The sequence below is a fragment of the Larimichthys crocea genome, chromosome XII (assembly GCF_000972845.2).
Source record: "Larimichthys crocea isolate SSNF chromosome XII, L_crocea_2.0, whole genome shotgun sequence".
NCBI classification, from domain to species: Eukaryota; Metazoa; Chordata; class Actinopteri; family Sciaenidae; genus Larimichthys; species Larimichthys crocea.
In genome coordinates this window covers 12,971,551-12,988,713 of record NC_040022.1, presented here as the reverse complement: position 1 = coordinate 12,988,713, position 17,163 = coordinate 12,971,551, and the positions used below count along the sequence as shown (strand labels likewise).

The 17,163-nt window shown below is 41.7% G+C and overlaps 1 protein-coding gene across 5 annotated transcripts; it reads left to right on the top strand.

Moving 5' to 3' along the window:
* LOC104930242 (choline transporter-like protein 2) lies at positions 1–15,763 on the top strand. Of its 5 annotated transcripts, none has more exons than XM_019258597.2 (23): positions 399–436; positions 956–996; positions 5,968–6,016; positions 6,107–6,180; positions 6,295–6,379; positions 7,368–7,452; positions 7,842–7,955; positions 8,045–8,105; positions 8,176–8,299; positions 8,471–8,554; positions 8,701–8,813; positions 10,251–10,382; positions 10,485–10,584; positions 10,796–10,888; positions 11,458–11,542; positions 11,658–11,920; positions 12,009–12,103; positions 12,281–12,384; positions 12,496–12,569; positions 12,654–12,724; positions 12,940–13,028; positions 13,143–13,227; positions 15,033–15,763. In XM_019258597.2, exons 1-23 carry the CDS (start codon positions 414–416, stop codon positions 15,137–15,139), a joined length of 2,151 nt encoding a protein of 716 aa, XP_019114142.1. In that variant the 5' UTR covers positions 399–413; the 3' UTR covers positions 15,140–15,763. The 5 variants fall into 5 exon arrangements, with proteins under 5 accessions (XP_010743277.1, XP_010743279.1, XP_019114142.1 ...); XM_019258595.2 differs by lacking the exon at positions 15,033–15,763 and adding an exon at positions 13,716–14,922; XM_010744975.3 differs by lacking the exons at positions 399–436; positions 956–996; positions 15,033–15,763 and adding exons at positions 1–184; positions 13,716–14,922.
* The last annotated feature ends 1,400 nt before the right edge of the window (positions 15,764–17,163 follow it).

The window sequence follows — 17,163 nt, the reverse complement described above, 5'->3', positions numbered from 1 at the left end:
TTAAACGTTAGCAGGACAGTCTAAGATTTTGGGCCAAGTAGTGAAGTTGACAGAAGCTCCGCACGCACACCTCTGTCAGGCTGGAAATATGCTGTAGTGGCCGGCAGTGGACAACCGTCAGCCCAGAAGAAAAAGAAAGAGAAACACGCTGTTATCATGGAGCTGGAGGAGAAACCGAAATATGGTAATTATTTCAACCCAGCGCGAGCTCGCTGGAGTTCCCGCTGTCCGGGAGAGCTCCGCTCTTTAACGGTACATCTGGAGCCTCCGTTAGCTGGTTTGGTTTTGGCGCAATACATCAGCGTCTATCTCTTTAAAATGTTCAGTATTTACATTCATGCGTTTATTGTTTTCTGTTCTTTTTATCGCAGGTTAGCTGGTACTGGTGAACTCATGTCAACCTAACGCTAAATATGAACTCGGGCAGATATAACAAGTGAGAAAGAAAGTTTTGGAGCGTGTCAGGCTGTGTGTGAGTGAACGGCACAGACACTGTCAGCCTCCACAATGTCCCAGTTTGTGTGGTGCTTGTCCAGTTGCTGCCACATTCCTCAGACTGGTATGGCAGGCAGGAGGCTCACTGACACCCAGCTATGTATAGAGCTTATTAGAAAATACCTCAAACATGTGAAGAGGAGAGCCTCTGCTTCATGTGCACTCATATTAGAAAGCACAGATTCACACACCACGCTTGTGTACTCATGCATCTGTATTGTGCAGTGTCTGTTTAGCTGTGGATGTGCAGTAAAACAGACAGACTCTGAACGTGCCTTAATAGTGACACACCCTGTTGTTTGCTGAGTTCAATTTCCAGCTCTTTGCTAATCTTTCTGAGGAAGTGCATTTCATCAAGAGATATTAAGCAACGAACAATTCACACAGAAGACAAAGCATGTGTAAGGAGTTTGTTTTGGGCCTTTAATAAATGAAATGGTCTTTTTTTTTTTTTTTGCAGGGGCACGCTGAGCATGATTACCTCAGTCAGGATGTTGACAAGTAGGACTGGCTCTCATGATGTGGCGTTGACAAAATGTTACCGTCCTCCTCTCTGCGCACTCCCTTTCCCACTCTGCCTCCCACATGATGATGGCTAATGACTCACATTGCTGTCCCTCTAGCAGAGAGTTCATGCTTGTTTGTAACGAATAAATGCGTAAGGGTTTGCCAAGGATTCCGCGAGTTGGACACAGACGAGAAAACAAGGCAAAAAAGAGGAGCATTATTGTATTTAGACCCGTGGGAGAAGATGGTTGAGACTAGGCTGCAGATGAACTTAACTTTCTCCAGGAACTTTTAGTGCGGGACACACAGTGATACTTCTCAGTGCAATTTTAGGCAGAGCAGCTAAGAGAAAGGAGAGGAGCACTAAAAGTCAAACATGCCACAGAGAGAGTCTTTGAGAACACACTGCAGGATTCGACGCAGCCTCGCATGTTGGAGTAATTTCAGGCTGAGATATATCAAGAAACCTCAATGACAGGATTTGATGCAGGCGGGCAGACATGCCCTGGTGCAGATTAGATGTAATTATGAGCCATATTTAGGAGAGGAGCTTTGAAACCTGAAGCCGAGCTTCTTGGACCTCTCTTTCATGTTCGTACAGTTTTTTAAAGACTGTTTTAGCTACATTTGCAGCTTTTCTTTATTTAATTTGTTTCATGCTCCCTAACAAACAGCCAAAAACATCTCGCCATCCCACCTAAATGTGCTTCATCGTATCCCGATCACACAAACCCGATCATGTGACTCTGCTAACTGTCTAGTGGTTCTGCCAACTTGTCTACAGTCTGCAACACAAAGGCTTGTTCAGAGCAGTGTGAGACTGATTGGTTATTAAGGTCAGGAAAATGAGTTTGGGGAGAAGACTAGACACTAATGCAGAGTAGTGTGATGTGGGGGGAGGACCACCGGCAGTGAGCTGCCCTCTGTGTCTGTATCGGATGTGTTAGTCAGCTTTTCTCCCAGTCAGTCAGTAGCTGTGTTTGCTGATCTTGGACGAGGTTGCTGACCCTCCTAATTAAGAGGAAAGTGGCACGTTTTTTGGAACTTAAGCAGCCACTGTTGGTTCTGTAGTTTCCTCAAATGTTCCTAGAAATGTCAGGACCATGTATTTTTATCAAAGGGTTGTGGTCACATAGTGAGAGACATGTCTTTGTGTTTGCTTCCTGTGTTCCACTGTGTCAATAAATAGTCTTTAGCCATAGACATGTATGATTTAGACAATGGTTTCACTTTCTGTCTGACTTACTCCGAAATACAGAAATAGAAATAGCTACAGTGATAACGGGACTTCTTAGACGTCATGCAGATGTTGTTGTGAAGTCACGTTCAGAGGTAACTGTTCCATATTCCTGCTGTCGTGTGAAAAGATGGTCTTTCCAGATGTCAACTCATTTAAAAGCTAGGAAACATTTTTGTTGTTTCACTTCTGGACACTGGACCACTTTTTTTGAAGGATACAGAATATATTTATATATCTATGCTGTAGGTTTGTGTATGGTGGTTGTTTCGCTTCCTTTTTAACACCGTAAATAGATCTGAACACTCCACACCCCTTTACTGTAATGAAAGACATGTGAGAGAAGGGCTGGGGGCTGGAACCTTTGCTACTAGTCTGTATACTGTGCTGTCTGGCTGTGAGATCACAGCCCTTTAGTTATAGCCCTTCGAGTTCTGAACATTTTGGATCCTTTTTAACTTTAACTCTTACTTTATTTATTTTACCTTTGATGTAGCTTTCATTATCTGTCAGGAACTTAAAACAAAAAGACATGGTCATGTTGTTGTGTAACAGGATACATTCTGATAGTTAGTTACTAAAATTGGAGTTGAGAGGTTCTATACAACTACACGTTAGTTTGTGATCAGCAGAAACAGTCATGTTAGTGTTATAAGTTCCACCTGAGACAAGTCAAAAAGTCTGCTGTGAAATCAGATGTGATTGTGATTTCAATTCAATGCAACTCAGCTACTTGTATTGTTGCCACTTGATAAAAATATAATTAAGTTCACATGTGTTGTGGGTACCTGTGGTTCCTCCAGTCTGCATGTCGAAGTGTCCGTGTAAAGACAACATGACATGACATTTCATAAGTTAAATCAACCTTTTAGTGAATGTTAATGTCTGTGTAAAGTCAGAATAAATCTGTGTTCTGAGTTTGTCAGACCAAAGAAGAAAGTGTTAACCACACCACCACCACAAATGTGAATGATTAAAAATATCGACAAGTTTATGAAATGTCAAAAATTGTCAAATGTCAAAGTAGTGTTAAAAAAACAGTATTCTCAGCTCCAGGACGGTGGGGGCGTGTCTGCTAAATGCGCTAAAGTCATCCACTCGTGGGAGCAGTCGAGCAGCCATTTTGAAGTGACTGGAACGTGTCAGATGAGTTCAGAAAATGACATGACTAACTTTGAAACAGATGAATTCATCTCTATCTCTCTGCTCAGAGTGGCCTAAGCGTGTCATTGAGCCACCCTTTAAGGACCGCCCACAAAATCCTGGACTGAAAACTGATGAAAAACAGTTTGAACCTCTAACTCTAACTAAGAAATCTTGGAATTGCTTTTACACTGTCTTTAAAAGGTTGTCTGACTGCACAGTGGAGGCTCAGTGGAATTAGTTTGGATCGTGAGGAGCTGTTGTTTGAATGTGTTATCTGCTGTGTGTTTAATCGTGTCTGGTATCATCCTCCAAGAAATCAAATTCCACAGAAACTACCAGCCTCTGATTCAGAGTCCTTTGCTGAAAAAAAGTTTTTGTGTTGTGGAATTTGCAGCAGAGCCCAGCCTCCTTATGGGAATTCCTAATGAGCAGAAACATTGGCCACAAAACAAGAACAGAATGGATGGAAACTTTGAGTCTCATAGTCCAGCTCAACTTTCTGTTTCTGTCAGCATGTGTAGAAAAAACATGTGGTATTTAGTCTGTCTGCAGACTCTTTGTTAAAATGATGAATCCATTTCTCACACTCTGATCGCCTTTGGCTGTGTAATACAGAACAGAGCGAGCCAATGTGCAATACTGCAATGTCCCCACAAGATGGGAGGAATCCCTTTGAGAGGCGGAGATCTCAGTGGATTCAGTTCCCTTCAGGTGATGGCATTTACACACCTGAATCTAATCACATGCAGTGACACAGAACACCACTAGAGGCGACGGTGCAGGCAGGCATGCGGTGTCTCTTTGTTTTCACCCAGCACACGTTTCTGATTACATCTGTGCAACTTTAGTTTACTTTTCTCCATGTACAGCAGCAGTCCCCACCCTCATTCACATGTCCACGCCTTTTCTCACAGGCTTCCTGTAGATTAGTGCACTCGCCTGTTTGCATGGCATATTTGAGACAGAAGCAGAGTGGAAGAGCAGACAGACAGACTTTTGGGAGTGGGTGGAGACAGTGGGAGATGCACAGGTGTGGGCACAGATTGGAAAGAGGCAGTTGTTTCAGCATAAACAGAAGGGAAACCTGATGTGGAGCGTTGCTGGCTCAAAGCTATTGAGGGACAGGTTGGACTGGTTTCTCCCATCACAATACCTGAGCTTCCCCCGCGATCACTCACTCACACTGGCCGAGAGAGAAGAAGAAGTCAACCAGATAGAGTAGGAAAAGGGTTGTCTGTACATTTCAACATTTGGCCCCAAAAAGGAATCTCAACATGCCAGAGGATGGAGAATTTTATGGAAAGCATGGTAACTACTCTTGTTTTCACTTTGATATTCATTCACAACTTTTTTAAATTCTCTATTCATCTGAAAAACTGAGAAAAAGGATTATTGGTTGATCTTTTCGTGCTACATAAGTGCATTAGTTTTGAGTGAAACTGGAGCAGCAGTATCAGCATGTCAACAGTGTGGGGGAGGAATGGGTGTGTGTGTTTGTGTTGCTCTGCTGATTATACAGGTGTGTGAGAGTCAGGAGTGCTTTTATCAGTGTTTTTCTCCTGCACACACACACACACACACACACACATTACTGTGCTGTGTGTCATTCAGAGAGCATTATTTTTCTTGTAAGTTAGCGAGGCCTCCCTTTCCTTTGCTGACATGATTATATTTGCCAACTTGTCAAAAATGGCACCTTTAGAACCACAATACAGTGTCATGGTGTGTATGTGAAATGCTACACTCATGGCTTTTCTAACAGGAAGCTGAGACTCATGTGGTAAATGCTTGCTGCTGCATTATCCTCTAAACCACATACATAATTTATCTACAAGGACGCCACAGACAATATCATACTGACATACTGTCTAGACTCTAGTGCTACATATACATCTACATGCTGTGGCAGTAATGATGGCAGTGCTTAGAGAGATTTTAAAGCCTTAACGAGGCAACCAAGATATTGTTGATTCTAGATATAAATGAGACAATATTTATCTAAAATCTATCTTTGTGCTCCTGTGGCACATTGCTCTCTCAACCTGCAGCAAACTTGACTGAGAACACGATCTGGACGCTTCTGAGATTATTAAATAAGCTTTAAGTAATGTGTTCAGATGGGGAAGCTTGGAGGAAGTTTTGTTGTTCTTACCAGATATTGAAGATAACAAAAAAACAGAAGTGGTCTTATTCTCAGCACTTTTTTTGAAAGCAGTAGCTTCTGTTTCTGTTGTATTGTATGTAATAAGTGATGTAGACCCCCTCTAGTGGCTTTGCATGTTCCGTTGGCAGTGTCTTTCACATGGGTTTGCTTCGGCTTAGTCACCAGGGAGGAATTTGTTGGGTTGCCAGGCGTGTCTGCCTGTTGGGAAAAGTCATCTGACAGAAGAATGGGAGGAAGAGATGGGCGTGTATGGTCTCTTAACCTTAAAACAACTCTCCTTTACTGACTCTTAAGTGCAAGGTGTATTTCTGTTTTAACATGTACAGTTATAGACCTCTCACTGAGCCATGCTTTGAGTAGTCCTAAAGCTAAAGAGCTCACTGAGTGATAAATCCCCGTCTTTTTTCTTTCTTTATAGGCGAGCCAAGGAAGTATGATCCGACCTTTAAGGGCCCCATCCAGAACAGGTGAGCTAGAGATGTGACTTCTGTTTTCCTCTCTCTGAATGTGTACAGAGAGCTTCTTTAAACTCTTCACACTCTGCTCTCTCCATTTAGGGGCTGCACAGACATCGTGTGCTGCATCCTCTTCATTATTGCCATTCTGGCTTATATTGCAGTGGGAATACTCGGTAAAAAAAACACCACTGCACTTTGGTTTACTTATAAAAATGCAATTTAAAACCCACCTATAGGAATACAAACAAACCTTTTGTAACCTTTGCCTTCTATTTTTGTGCTCCCAGCCTGGTCCCAAGGCGACCCCAGGAAGGTGATCTATCCCACAGACAGCAGAGGGCAGTTCTGTGGGCAGGCTGGCACACCACTTGAGTGAGTTACTTTCCAAGTATAGACTGTAATTATAATGGTCCATGTTTCTCTGCTGGACATTTTGTTCTATCCTTTGAGTGACACTGAGGTGCAGTGTGGTGTGATCTCCAATGCATCAAAATATACATCAAAATTAAAACCAGTTTTTTACCAAATGTCTTTGGCTGCAACAGTCCACTGATAAGTCATGTGACCATTAAACCACCACAGATACAAAGTATACAAAACAATGTTATCGTCACAAAATACTATTACTCTTTCATTCATGCAAACACTGCAGGAGAAACCTCCTGAAAGAGAGGTATTTGGGTCCAATTACAAGAACTTCAGTTTTGTCTGAATTTAACATCAGAAAGTTGCAGCTCATCCAATTTTTGAAGTTGTGATGTTTGAAGTTTAGTTAACTGATTGGTTGTCATTGGTAATTGGGTGTCGTCAGCATAACAATGAAAATTGAGTGATTTCTAATAATGTTCCCTAAAGGAAGCATATATAAACTAAATAGAAGTGGTCCAAGTACAGAACCTTGTGGGACTCCATGACAAACTTTGGTATGCATGGAGGATTCATCATTGACGTGAACAAACTGAGATCGATCTAAGAAATACGATTTAAACCAGCTTAGGGCGGTTCCTTTGATGCCAATTTGATGTTCCAGTCTCTGTAAAAGAATTTGATGGTCAATGGTGTCAAATGCAGCACTAAGATCTAACAGGACAAGTACAGAGATGAGTCTTTTGTCTGATAAATCCTCCTCTCTTTGACAAACACACTTTCTTAAATCCCACATATTAAATGGACGAGACCAGATTTTTATAAAAACGCTGCAACCCGGATGAATCTCTTGATGCTTTTCCTGAATTCCTTTTTTTCACGTGCACATGTTAATAATTAAAGGACACCCTGTGTGTTTCATGAAACCTCTCCTCGCCTCTCATGCACTTCCCTGTAAGCATTCTCTTCCTCTGCTCATTTAATGTTTTAACAGGAACAAGCGAATGTTGTTCTACTTCAACATCATGAAGTGTGCCAGCCCCATGGTGCTGCTGGAGTTCCAGTGCCCAACCACACAGGTTTGAACTCCACACTCTCGTCATGTATTCTTCTATTCTTTTTTTTTACCCATAATCCACAACTTATTTGTTTTCTCTCAGCTGTGAGCACCGCCTCCATTTCCTGTTTACATTGCTCTGTGGGAGAGAACTGTCCATTGACAGCACAATGAAAACAGTTTAGTCTGAGTTTGATTTGATTATAACTTTATTTTGTAAATTTTTTCCCGTTTGACACACTCCAAACTCCAAATCTGCTTAGCCCTAGTGTGTGTTTGTTTTCTCCTTTCATCACCACAGTTTGAAACATAGTCCCCCCCATAGTTCTCGCTGTGCTGCAGTTTGTATACTGAAATCATGACTGCACTCCATGTAATCGTGCCCTGCTGTGAATGCTGCTTCCTCCTTAGATGTGTGTGGAGAAGTGCCCTGAAAAGTTCATGACGTTACTGAAAGCCTACACCAGCAGAACTGACTTTGACTACTACAAGCAGTTCTGCAAAGAAGGTGTGACAAGTTCAATGGTGAGTTTAAATCCTGAATCCTTGGATATTTTAAATGAATAAAGGTTTGTACACACATTCTCATGCATTTTGGATACACTGTGTTTCAGGGTGTACCAGAAATTCTCAAGTTGGGTCTCTGTCCTGCCATGCTGACTCCCAGCAAACCATGTGAGTTGAATCAGAAATTCATTATTTAGTTTTACTTGGAGGAGCCTCCTCACTCTCTGCTTTCCTTCAGTCACTCGTAGGTGTTTCCCAGCTTTGGGCCAGACTGGAGGGGTGATAACTGTTGGTAACAACTCTCACTTTGATGACGGAAGCGGAAACATGAGAGATGCTAAGGATCTTGTGGATGGAGTCAAGTAAGTGCATCACTGGAATGGCTGTGACACAGAATAACACTGTTCTGTCACTGCTTAACAAAGCGCTGTGAACTTGCCTGCCCTAACCTGCCTCATGAGATTTTACAAATAGTACCCTTCGAGGACCTCCGCCACACTTCAGCTGCTAAACACGTAGGAATCTCTCCACAGGAATGCCACTGTGGTTATTGAGGCTCGTCAGGTGGCCATGAAAATCTTTGAGGATTACACACAATCCTGGTACTGGATCCTGATGTAAGTCATACACAAACATTTGTAAATCTTTTTTCACTTTGATTCAGTTTGTCTGTAAAGAATGAAACACCAGCAGCTCTCACCTCTCACCTCTCACCTCACCTCACCTCACCTCTCCCCCTCCTCACACCATCCACTCTCTCCAGTGGGTTGGTTATTGCTATGCTCACCAGCCTACTCTTCATCGTCCTTCTGCGCTTCCTGGCTGGGATCATGGTCTGGATCATGATTGCCTTGGTGATCCTGGTCATAGCATACGGTAAGGGCCAGCACACACAAGACACAGTCATTCTGTTTGTCATGCTAACCTCTAAGTAGGTCAGCCCTTCAGGAGCTTGTTTCAGATGACAGGTTTGACAAACTCTGATTGTAACGTGGATTTCACAACAGGTGATCTGAGTTCAACAAACCATGTGTAAGTCGAATACTGTTGAATAGTACATGCTAAATGCATTCTGTATATTCTATACTCTAGTATCCTGCTTTGGCAGCGGGTATAAAAACACACAGGACTTCAAACAAATGTGTGTTTTTCTAAAAAATGTTCTTGGAGCTTTTTACTGCCAGACACAAATGTTTTTTATCTTTGCCAGCTGTCAGCAGTCCCTCCAATTCTTTTGTGCATTGCATTGTGGGAAACTAGCGTGCAGCACACTCTGAAGCAGACTTTTTTTTTTTTTTTGGTATCCATACTATATCCATATTTTAGTCTACTTCTTTTGTTACCTTTCCAGTGTGAACACACTCATCCTGTGTGTGAGCTATCATTAGCTAACAGCAGCTACACTTGGCAGCAGTTTGCGTCACTGTTGACATCAGATGGAAAAGCAGAAACATTTTCTCTATAGAATATGATCCAGTTTGACCAAAATCAGTCAAATAGTTGGTGTGTTGGTGTCAGTATAGCATCAAAATGATTTTACATATCATTCTATTGTTTATGCTTTATAAGCAAGTAACGCTCACTCTGAAACACTCCCTTAACCTCCAACATGATGTTTTTTATCAGTATGACCAATCACAACATGGGATGATTGTGTGTTGCTGCTGACAGTGTTTGAAATATGCAAAACTTCTCATCATATCTTCCTTTAACATGCAGTATATTACCACAGTACAATAGGAAACAGTGTGAGGGAAATGTTTCTGTGCAGAGTGTCCACAATGTGCAGGCTAATGTGTTCTTTACATAATCTATTTTGTATCCTAGCTATGTTTATCTTATTCAAAGCAACCATATCATTTGCATAAGCTCCATCTGTTCTATTTAATCAAAGGAAACCTTGTATTATCATCAGAAAGTAACATGAACATGGTGGGAAACACAGTCATTTAGTTGCGCCCAGTCTGAGAAGTCTACAAATGAGTTCCTTTTTTCACGGGAGAGAGACAGTGAATGTCAGGAGTCGTCTCGGTGTCTGTCGGCACCTACAAGAGGGTGGAGGTTCAGGCAGAACAGGTGTGTCGCTGGGCGACTGTTGTAGTGACACATGATCCATAACTCTGAATAAGAGTTTTCTTGTGTAACAGCACCTTCAAGTGGATAAAAGTGGCACGCAATCCTGTGATTAGTTCATAACTAAATAGGCATCCTAACCACACAGGGTTACATTCTGAATCTGAATTTCTTTAGTTAAAACATCCAGTTGTTTACTATTTCTTCGATTATAAAAGAAGCCACATGTTTTCTGTTTAGGTATCTTCCACTGCTACATGGAGTATGCTGCCCTGAAAGGAGAACCAGGCTCTGATGTGACTCTGCAGCAACTGGGCTTCCAGACAGACTTCACAGTCTACCTGCAGATCAGACAAACTTGGCTGGCCTTCAGTCAGTACACAGCACATGATCTACATGTTTATATATTCAGTCATGTTGCTGTGAGATTATAAACCTCTTCTAACCTCTCCCTCTGCCACCTTCCTCCTCTAGTGATTATCCTGGCCATTATGGAGGTCATCATCATCCTGCTCCTCATCTTCCTCAGGAAGAGGATCTGCATTGCCGTCGCTCTCATCAAAGAGGCGAGCAGGTCAGACTGCACATTAGTGCTGTGGGCACGTTGAGAGGAGAGATTGGAATTGGAAAAACAGATCAATGAAAGTTAAGATGTTAAATTGAAAAAGCCTCTACTGAGACTCTTGGATTCGAGTGTCAGACTAAAGGCACCAGCACAGAGGAGGTCATTGAAATACTCCTAGTGATGATGGATGTGTGGTATGATGATGTCTTTGTGTTGACAGAGCCATCGGCCATGTGATGTCTTCCCTTTTCTACCCACTGTTCACTTTCCTGCTCCTGGCCATGGTCATCGCCTACTGGGCCGTTACTGCTGTGTATCCTTTTACACGACTGTCAGTCAGTCTGTCAGTATTAAGGAATGACTGGAGTAAGAGAGAAAATAACTTTAAATAACAAAACTTGAAATAATAAATGAATGAAAGACAGTATGGTTGTGTTAGTGGAAGTAACCTGCAACTCTGAGTAATTCTAAATGTACAATTTAACACTTGGGTTGATTTGGAAGGTCAGGTCTGACAGCAGAGGACGACAGAGTTTAAAGAATGAGGCTGGATCACAAGCGTCAACCCTCCAGACTCTCCAGAAGGAGAAAGTCCACTTGAGGCCCCGGGTGAATTTGATGAATTATGGATTTGAACAGACTTCCTGTTAAATTTAAAAGTCTGCCTTAGTTCACTATGGGCAGCTGCTAGATGTGAGTGTAAGCAGAAATCCATTTTAAAAGTACATGTGGATAAGTGATCAAGCTAAGGAGCTCGGAGCCATTAATGTAACACTAAAATGAAAGTGCACTAAAATGAATGTGATGTCATAATAGTGTGATGTTGAATAAAGTTGGGATTTGTAGTCCTTTCCAGTCATTGTCCTTGACGTCACTGATCAGCTTCCTGTCTACCTCTAATGAACCTATCTACAAAGTCTTCAATGAGACAGCCTGCGACCACTCAAGAGCCACGTGTGACCCAGCTGTACGTAAACTCATTTTATTAGCATTGTTATGACAATCATTCATATTTGTTCATTAGTCATCCTTTATTGACCTTTTGAATCTCTAATTCTTCCCTTAAAATGTCACTTCCTCAGAACTACACGACCAGTCTAATGAAAAAGGAGTGTCCTCAGTCCGAGTGCCTTTTTGCCTTCTATGGTGGAGAGACGGTTTACCACAAATACCTGATCGGCTTGCAGTTCTACAACGTCTTCCTTTTCTTCTGGTGTGCCAACTTTGTCACGGCTCTGGGACAGATGACCCTGGCCGGGGCCTTTGCCTCATACTATTGGGCCTTTGTCAAGCCGGACGACATGCCTGCCTTCCCAGTGTTTTCTTCCCTCGGGAGATCTCTCAGGTGTGTGTGGAGGAGGTTTGGGTACATCTCTCACCTAACACTGATTGATTTTCTTCTGTTCTTGAAAGTCACCTGTACCTTGTTTTAGGTATCACACAGGAAGTCTGGCCTTCGGCTCCCTTATCCTCTCAATCATTCAGATCATCAGGGTTCTGCTGGAGTATCTTGACCACAAGCTGAAAGGTCTGCTTCTGTTTTGATTACAGTTTGATGCAGTCCATCATCAGTATTTCTAATGGACGCTCATAGGTCACACATAAATCTGTTTTCAAGTAAGCAGCTCCTCCTGAATGCATCCTTGGGATGACCTGGGAGACTTGTCTCCAGTGTTGTGTAAATGTTCACTCCTCTGTCCATCAGGAGCTGAAAATAAGTGCACCAAGTTCCTGTTGTGCTGTCTGAAGTGCTGCTTCTGGTGTCTGGAGAAATGCATCAAGTTCCTAAACAGAAACGCTTACATCATGGTGTGTGCTTATTGGTGTATTCCACAGCCCGCTCATTAAAAGAAAAAACAATTTGTAATGTTGAACTGTTTGAATATGATTGATGATTGAATGAGTGTTTTTGGCCTCAAGGTGGCGATTTATGGCAAAAACTTTTGCACCTCTGCCAGAGATGCCTTCTTCCTCCTCATGAGGAACCTGATCAGGTGAGTGTACACTGTGTTTGTAATAAATCTAAATGTAATGTTTGTTTATGTGCAGAGGATAAATGATTGTCTTTAATCCTTCAGGGTGGCCGTCTTGGACAAAGTGACAGATTTCCTCTTGTTTTTGGGCAAACTGCTCATCGTTGGGCTCGTGGGTGAGTCTGCTTCTGTAACATTCATTCTTCATACTAAAATTGTTAAACAACCTTGCACAGTGTGTTAGACCAGAGAAGCATTGTGAAATCAGCATGGCTGGGAAAATACTATTTAAAAGCAATCCATGTCCATGGGGATTATAGTTCATAAAGTACTATATAATGGCTATGAGACTTACCAAACTAAAGTGTGTTCTATTATCCTCTCTGCTCAGGGATCTTTGCCTTCTTCTTCTTCTCTGGGAGAGTGAAGGCCTTTGAGAATACAGCACCCAATCTCCACTACTACTGGGTGCCCATCCTGGTGAGTTTGATGGTCCTTTTTAATCCCCATGAAATGATGAATGATTTTTAAAAAAATTTTTTTGTTCTGATCTATAATGTGGCTTGATGATGTGCTTCCCATTGTCCTAACCAGACTGTGGTGGTTGGCTCTTACCTCATTGCCCATGGATTCTTCAGTGTGTACGCCATGTGTGTAGACACGCTGTTCCTCTGCTTCTGTAAGTAGCTCCTCTTCAGTCTCTGTTGATTTTTGATTTTATCACCTAGATTTCAGATTGTGTCAGATGAGCTTAAAGAAACAAACGCTAAGCTAAAAATCCAAACTTTCCTTGCTTCTTGAAGTCTCACATTGCTTTGGTGTCGGGCTGGTACTAATTCTAAATTGCATGAATATGGTGTGCCACACCTGGAAATTGTAGCACCCTTTCAAAATAACAGCCTGTGGCTGACAGTATGTTGATCTCCATTGCTGCTGCTTGGTGTTGAACTGTTAACTGATTTGCCTGTGGGAGCCTTTGCTTGCTTGCTATTTGACTTTCTTTCTCTTTTTGTCTCTCCCTTCTTTTTTTCTCACTTACCACAATTCACTACCTGCCCTCCCCCTTCCCACTGACCCTGTTTTTTTTTGTTTTTTTTTAACCTTGATTTCAATACTAATTTTCTGTTCCATCCATTAACTCTCACAAACACGCACGCACACAATAAGGTGAAGACCTGGAGCGCAATGACGGTTCAGCCGAAAGGCCTTATTACATGTCCTCGACTCTTCATGAGATTCTGTGGGAGAACAAGGCTGAGGATCCATCACCTTCTGCTCAGCAACAGGACGATGGAGTCATCAAGTCAAAACCAGAGCAGGCTCATAACGAGTCCACAGCTTAGAGGAGTTTTTGGGGCAAAGACGTCCACTGATAAAATCCATGTGCACTTTTTTTAAACTGTTACAGTTAAAGACTCGTAAACTGTGACAGGAAGGAGCTGCTTCTTTGTTGTTGCCCATTGGGAAATGGGCAACAACACATAACCCGCTCATGTCACAGAGGCGGGGTGTAGCACAGCTACAGGACACCATGCCTTAAAGTAGCAGGGATTCCTTTACTCACAGCTCAGTGGAGCTTTTTCTCATCTGTACTTCAACACAAGGAAACATGGGAAGAATATGTGTATTAAGTATTTGTTTTCTTAATTGGCCATTGGTTAATTGGTTAGCAAATGGTCAATCAAGCAAGGAATGAACACATTAAAATGTGCACAGGTATATTCATGGGTAATTTGTTGCATGGTTAGACTGAACTGGTCGTCTCTCATTGGAGGTGATACGACTGAATAAGTAGAACGTTTCTCTCGGTAACAGCCAGGTCTTTCTTCACTTTAAATGACACGGTGCTTGAAATGTCTGGAGTTGGTTCATGGTAGTCTTGTTGGGAAATATTAATGTCTGGAAACTGACATTTCTAAACTCAGTTTTAGCCTTTCAATAGTTCCTCCCACTGCCACTGGCCAACAGAAACTTGAAGCCGTTGATGTGCCTAATTTACAGCGTTAACGTTGGACTGTTTGCACCTTTTGAGCTAAATTTGACAGTTACCTAATAGTTTACAGTTCATGCACTCAGAATCATCAGCTCTACTTCTTTAGTAGGCTGCACTATGTTGCACACTGACTTCTGTTCGCACAGGTTTTGATCTGTATAATAAATACTGGTGATTTCCTGAGGCTAGCTGCTTTGTAGTCTGTTTTTACTCTAAATAAATGTAGTTTTTCATTCAGTAGCTCTTTACAAAGAATGTGTATGTGGCAGTATTTGAGGCAACAAGTCTCCACTGCAAAATGAAGGAATTAAACTCTTGAAATGGATTCATATTGTTGGTGACTGGCTGAACTATTGATTAAAGCTTTTTACATTTGTTGAATCCAAATCTTTTTTATTTATTTTTTTAGAATACTAAGAAAAAATCATGCTTCAACATGTTTAAAATAAAGACTGTGCCTCCAATAATCTTATTTTAATGTATCTTTCCAGTGGAGGATCTTGAGAGGAATGATGGCAGTGCAGAGAGGCCCTACCTGATGCCTGAGAGCCTCCGCAAAGTCCTCAATAAGAAGAACAAGAACCAGCCGGCTGAGTAGAGCGCTGCCAACAGAACAGAAGCCTTTAGTGAGGCGAGACTGTGGGCTGAAAGTGACCGTGGGTTTGTTCAGTGAAACCGACCCTGGACAAGAACTCAGTGCCTACAGGTGACAAAAAAGTGTCATCCATTGTGTGTCGTTATTGCCAAATATTTCATTCCCACACGTCTCTGCGTCATGTGAATCAGACAGTCTGGTCATCACGTCGTCTGCTTTTCACTTTAGAGCTTTGTGGGTTTAAAAGAATTGGCGATTTCTATTTCGTTTTTTAGTATGTTGTACATTTTTATCAAAGATCCATTTAAATTGAGCATGTTTTATTTTTAATATTGAGCCTTATATGAAGGTAAGCTTAAATGTAATCTATTTCTTTTAAATGTAATCTGTTAAATATCTGGATAAATATTTAACCTCGTTGTTACCAAAGCCGTTACGCTGCCACACTGCATAGTGAAGGTCTCTGCTGTGTTGCAACTTCTGTCAGCAAGTTTTTGGAGAGAAATACGATAGGAACAAAATCTGAATTTATATTCTAATTGATTCATACAGTTATACTTTGGTGCCTATTTTATGTTTGTGGAGTTGAATTGATGTTTTTGAAATAAAACATAGTTTTGTACATAATTGTGTGAGACTGTCACTCATCATCCCAAATGCTTCCAGCTGTGCTTGGAGCTGTTCTTTTAGTATGCAGCATCATCTTTGCTGGTCCTGTGTCTGTCAGGCGCTGGTTATGATCTCTTTCCAACTCCACAACCATCTTGGGGTTCCTCCATCTTGTCCAAGCATCACGTTGGTCCAGAAACTATTGGACAGATGAAACTTTAGTGTCTGCACATTAAAGCACTGTAATCTTTAGAATTATGACCAATTGATAATCTTACATCACAAATATAAGCTTTATCTCTGTCATATCAAAAATGTAGGCTACTGAACTGTGACCCCAAAACTGAAGCATGCTGATTTTGTGTATTGATAAACAGTGACAGTGACCGTACATAGAGTGCAGGGCACTTCCTGTTCCCCTTACAGATTGGAGCTCTGACTTTGGACAGATGATTACAGACTGAATACATTTCCAGTACAAAGTGACTGCACTCATCCTCATATGAATGTTTTTCATCCAGATTGTTCGTTTTAGTTTTTAAGTTTGAAAAAATGTTTTTCAAAATGTATGACGGCATCACAGAGTGATTTTTTCAACACGTCTGTAAAGCTATAAGATTCTCATATTAATATCGTTAAAATATCCAAACACTGGATTATTCCATATGTCTCCATATAGTCTGCATCTGTCCTCAGAAACCGCATGACTGCTCATTAAAACATTCATCCAGCTCTACATGACACTCAACGCATGACACATGACACATAACAGCTGTAAAAAATTCTACCTGCTGTTCTATTATTGACCATGAGGTGGAGTGTGTAATCTACGTAACATGCTCAGTGTGTTGCAGTCTGTTCTCAGTATAGGTCAGTCACTGTAGCAGACCTTATCTCTGCCCTTATCCATGCTCTGGCCTCCATGCTGGCTTTATGTAAGTGAGGGATCACCTGAAGGTTAAAGGACAGTTTTGCCCTGCTTAGATTGCAATCACCCTTCTTTCTGAGAATCATAACAGCAACTCATCAGCAGGCAGAACATCACTTGTGTTGGTGTGTGGGCACCACTGTCACTTTGACTCAGTGACAGCTCATCAGTCTGTCGCATTGGAGACTCGGAATAGCCTGATGGATAAACTGGTGATGCAGTGATGCACTGATGTCACCTTGAATAGAAATGAATGAAATGCACAACATGAGCTGTAATGGAGAACTTAAATCCCAGCTAGCAGTCTGAGCTGGAAGAGGTCTCAGAGTAATCACTATTTTATTACAGATCACCAAGTGTGTCAGGGGAACAGTCATAATTTACAAAACAGATCAATGACATATGGCATTGGCATATACACACACCACTCCATAAGATAAGATTTCCAGACATCAGGGATAAGATAACCACCATCAGGTCTGGTATTAGT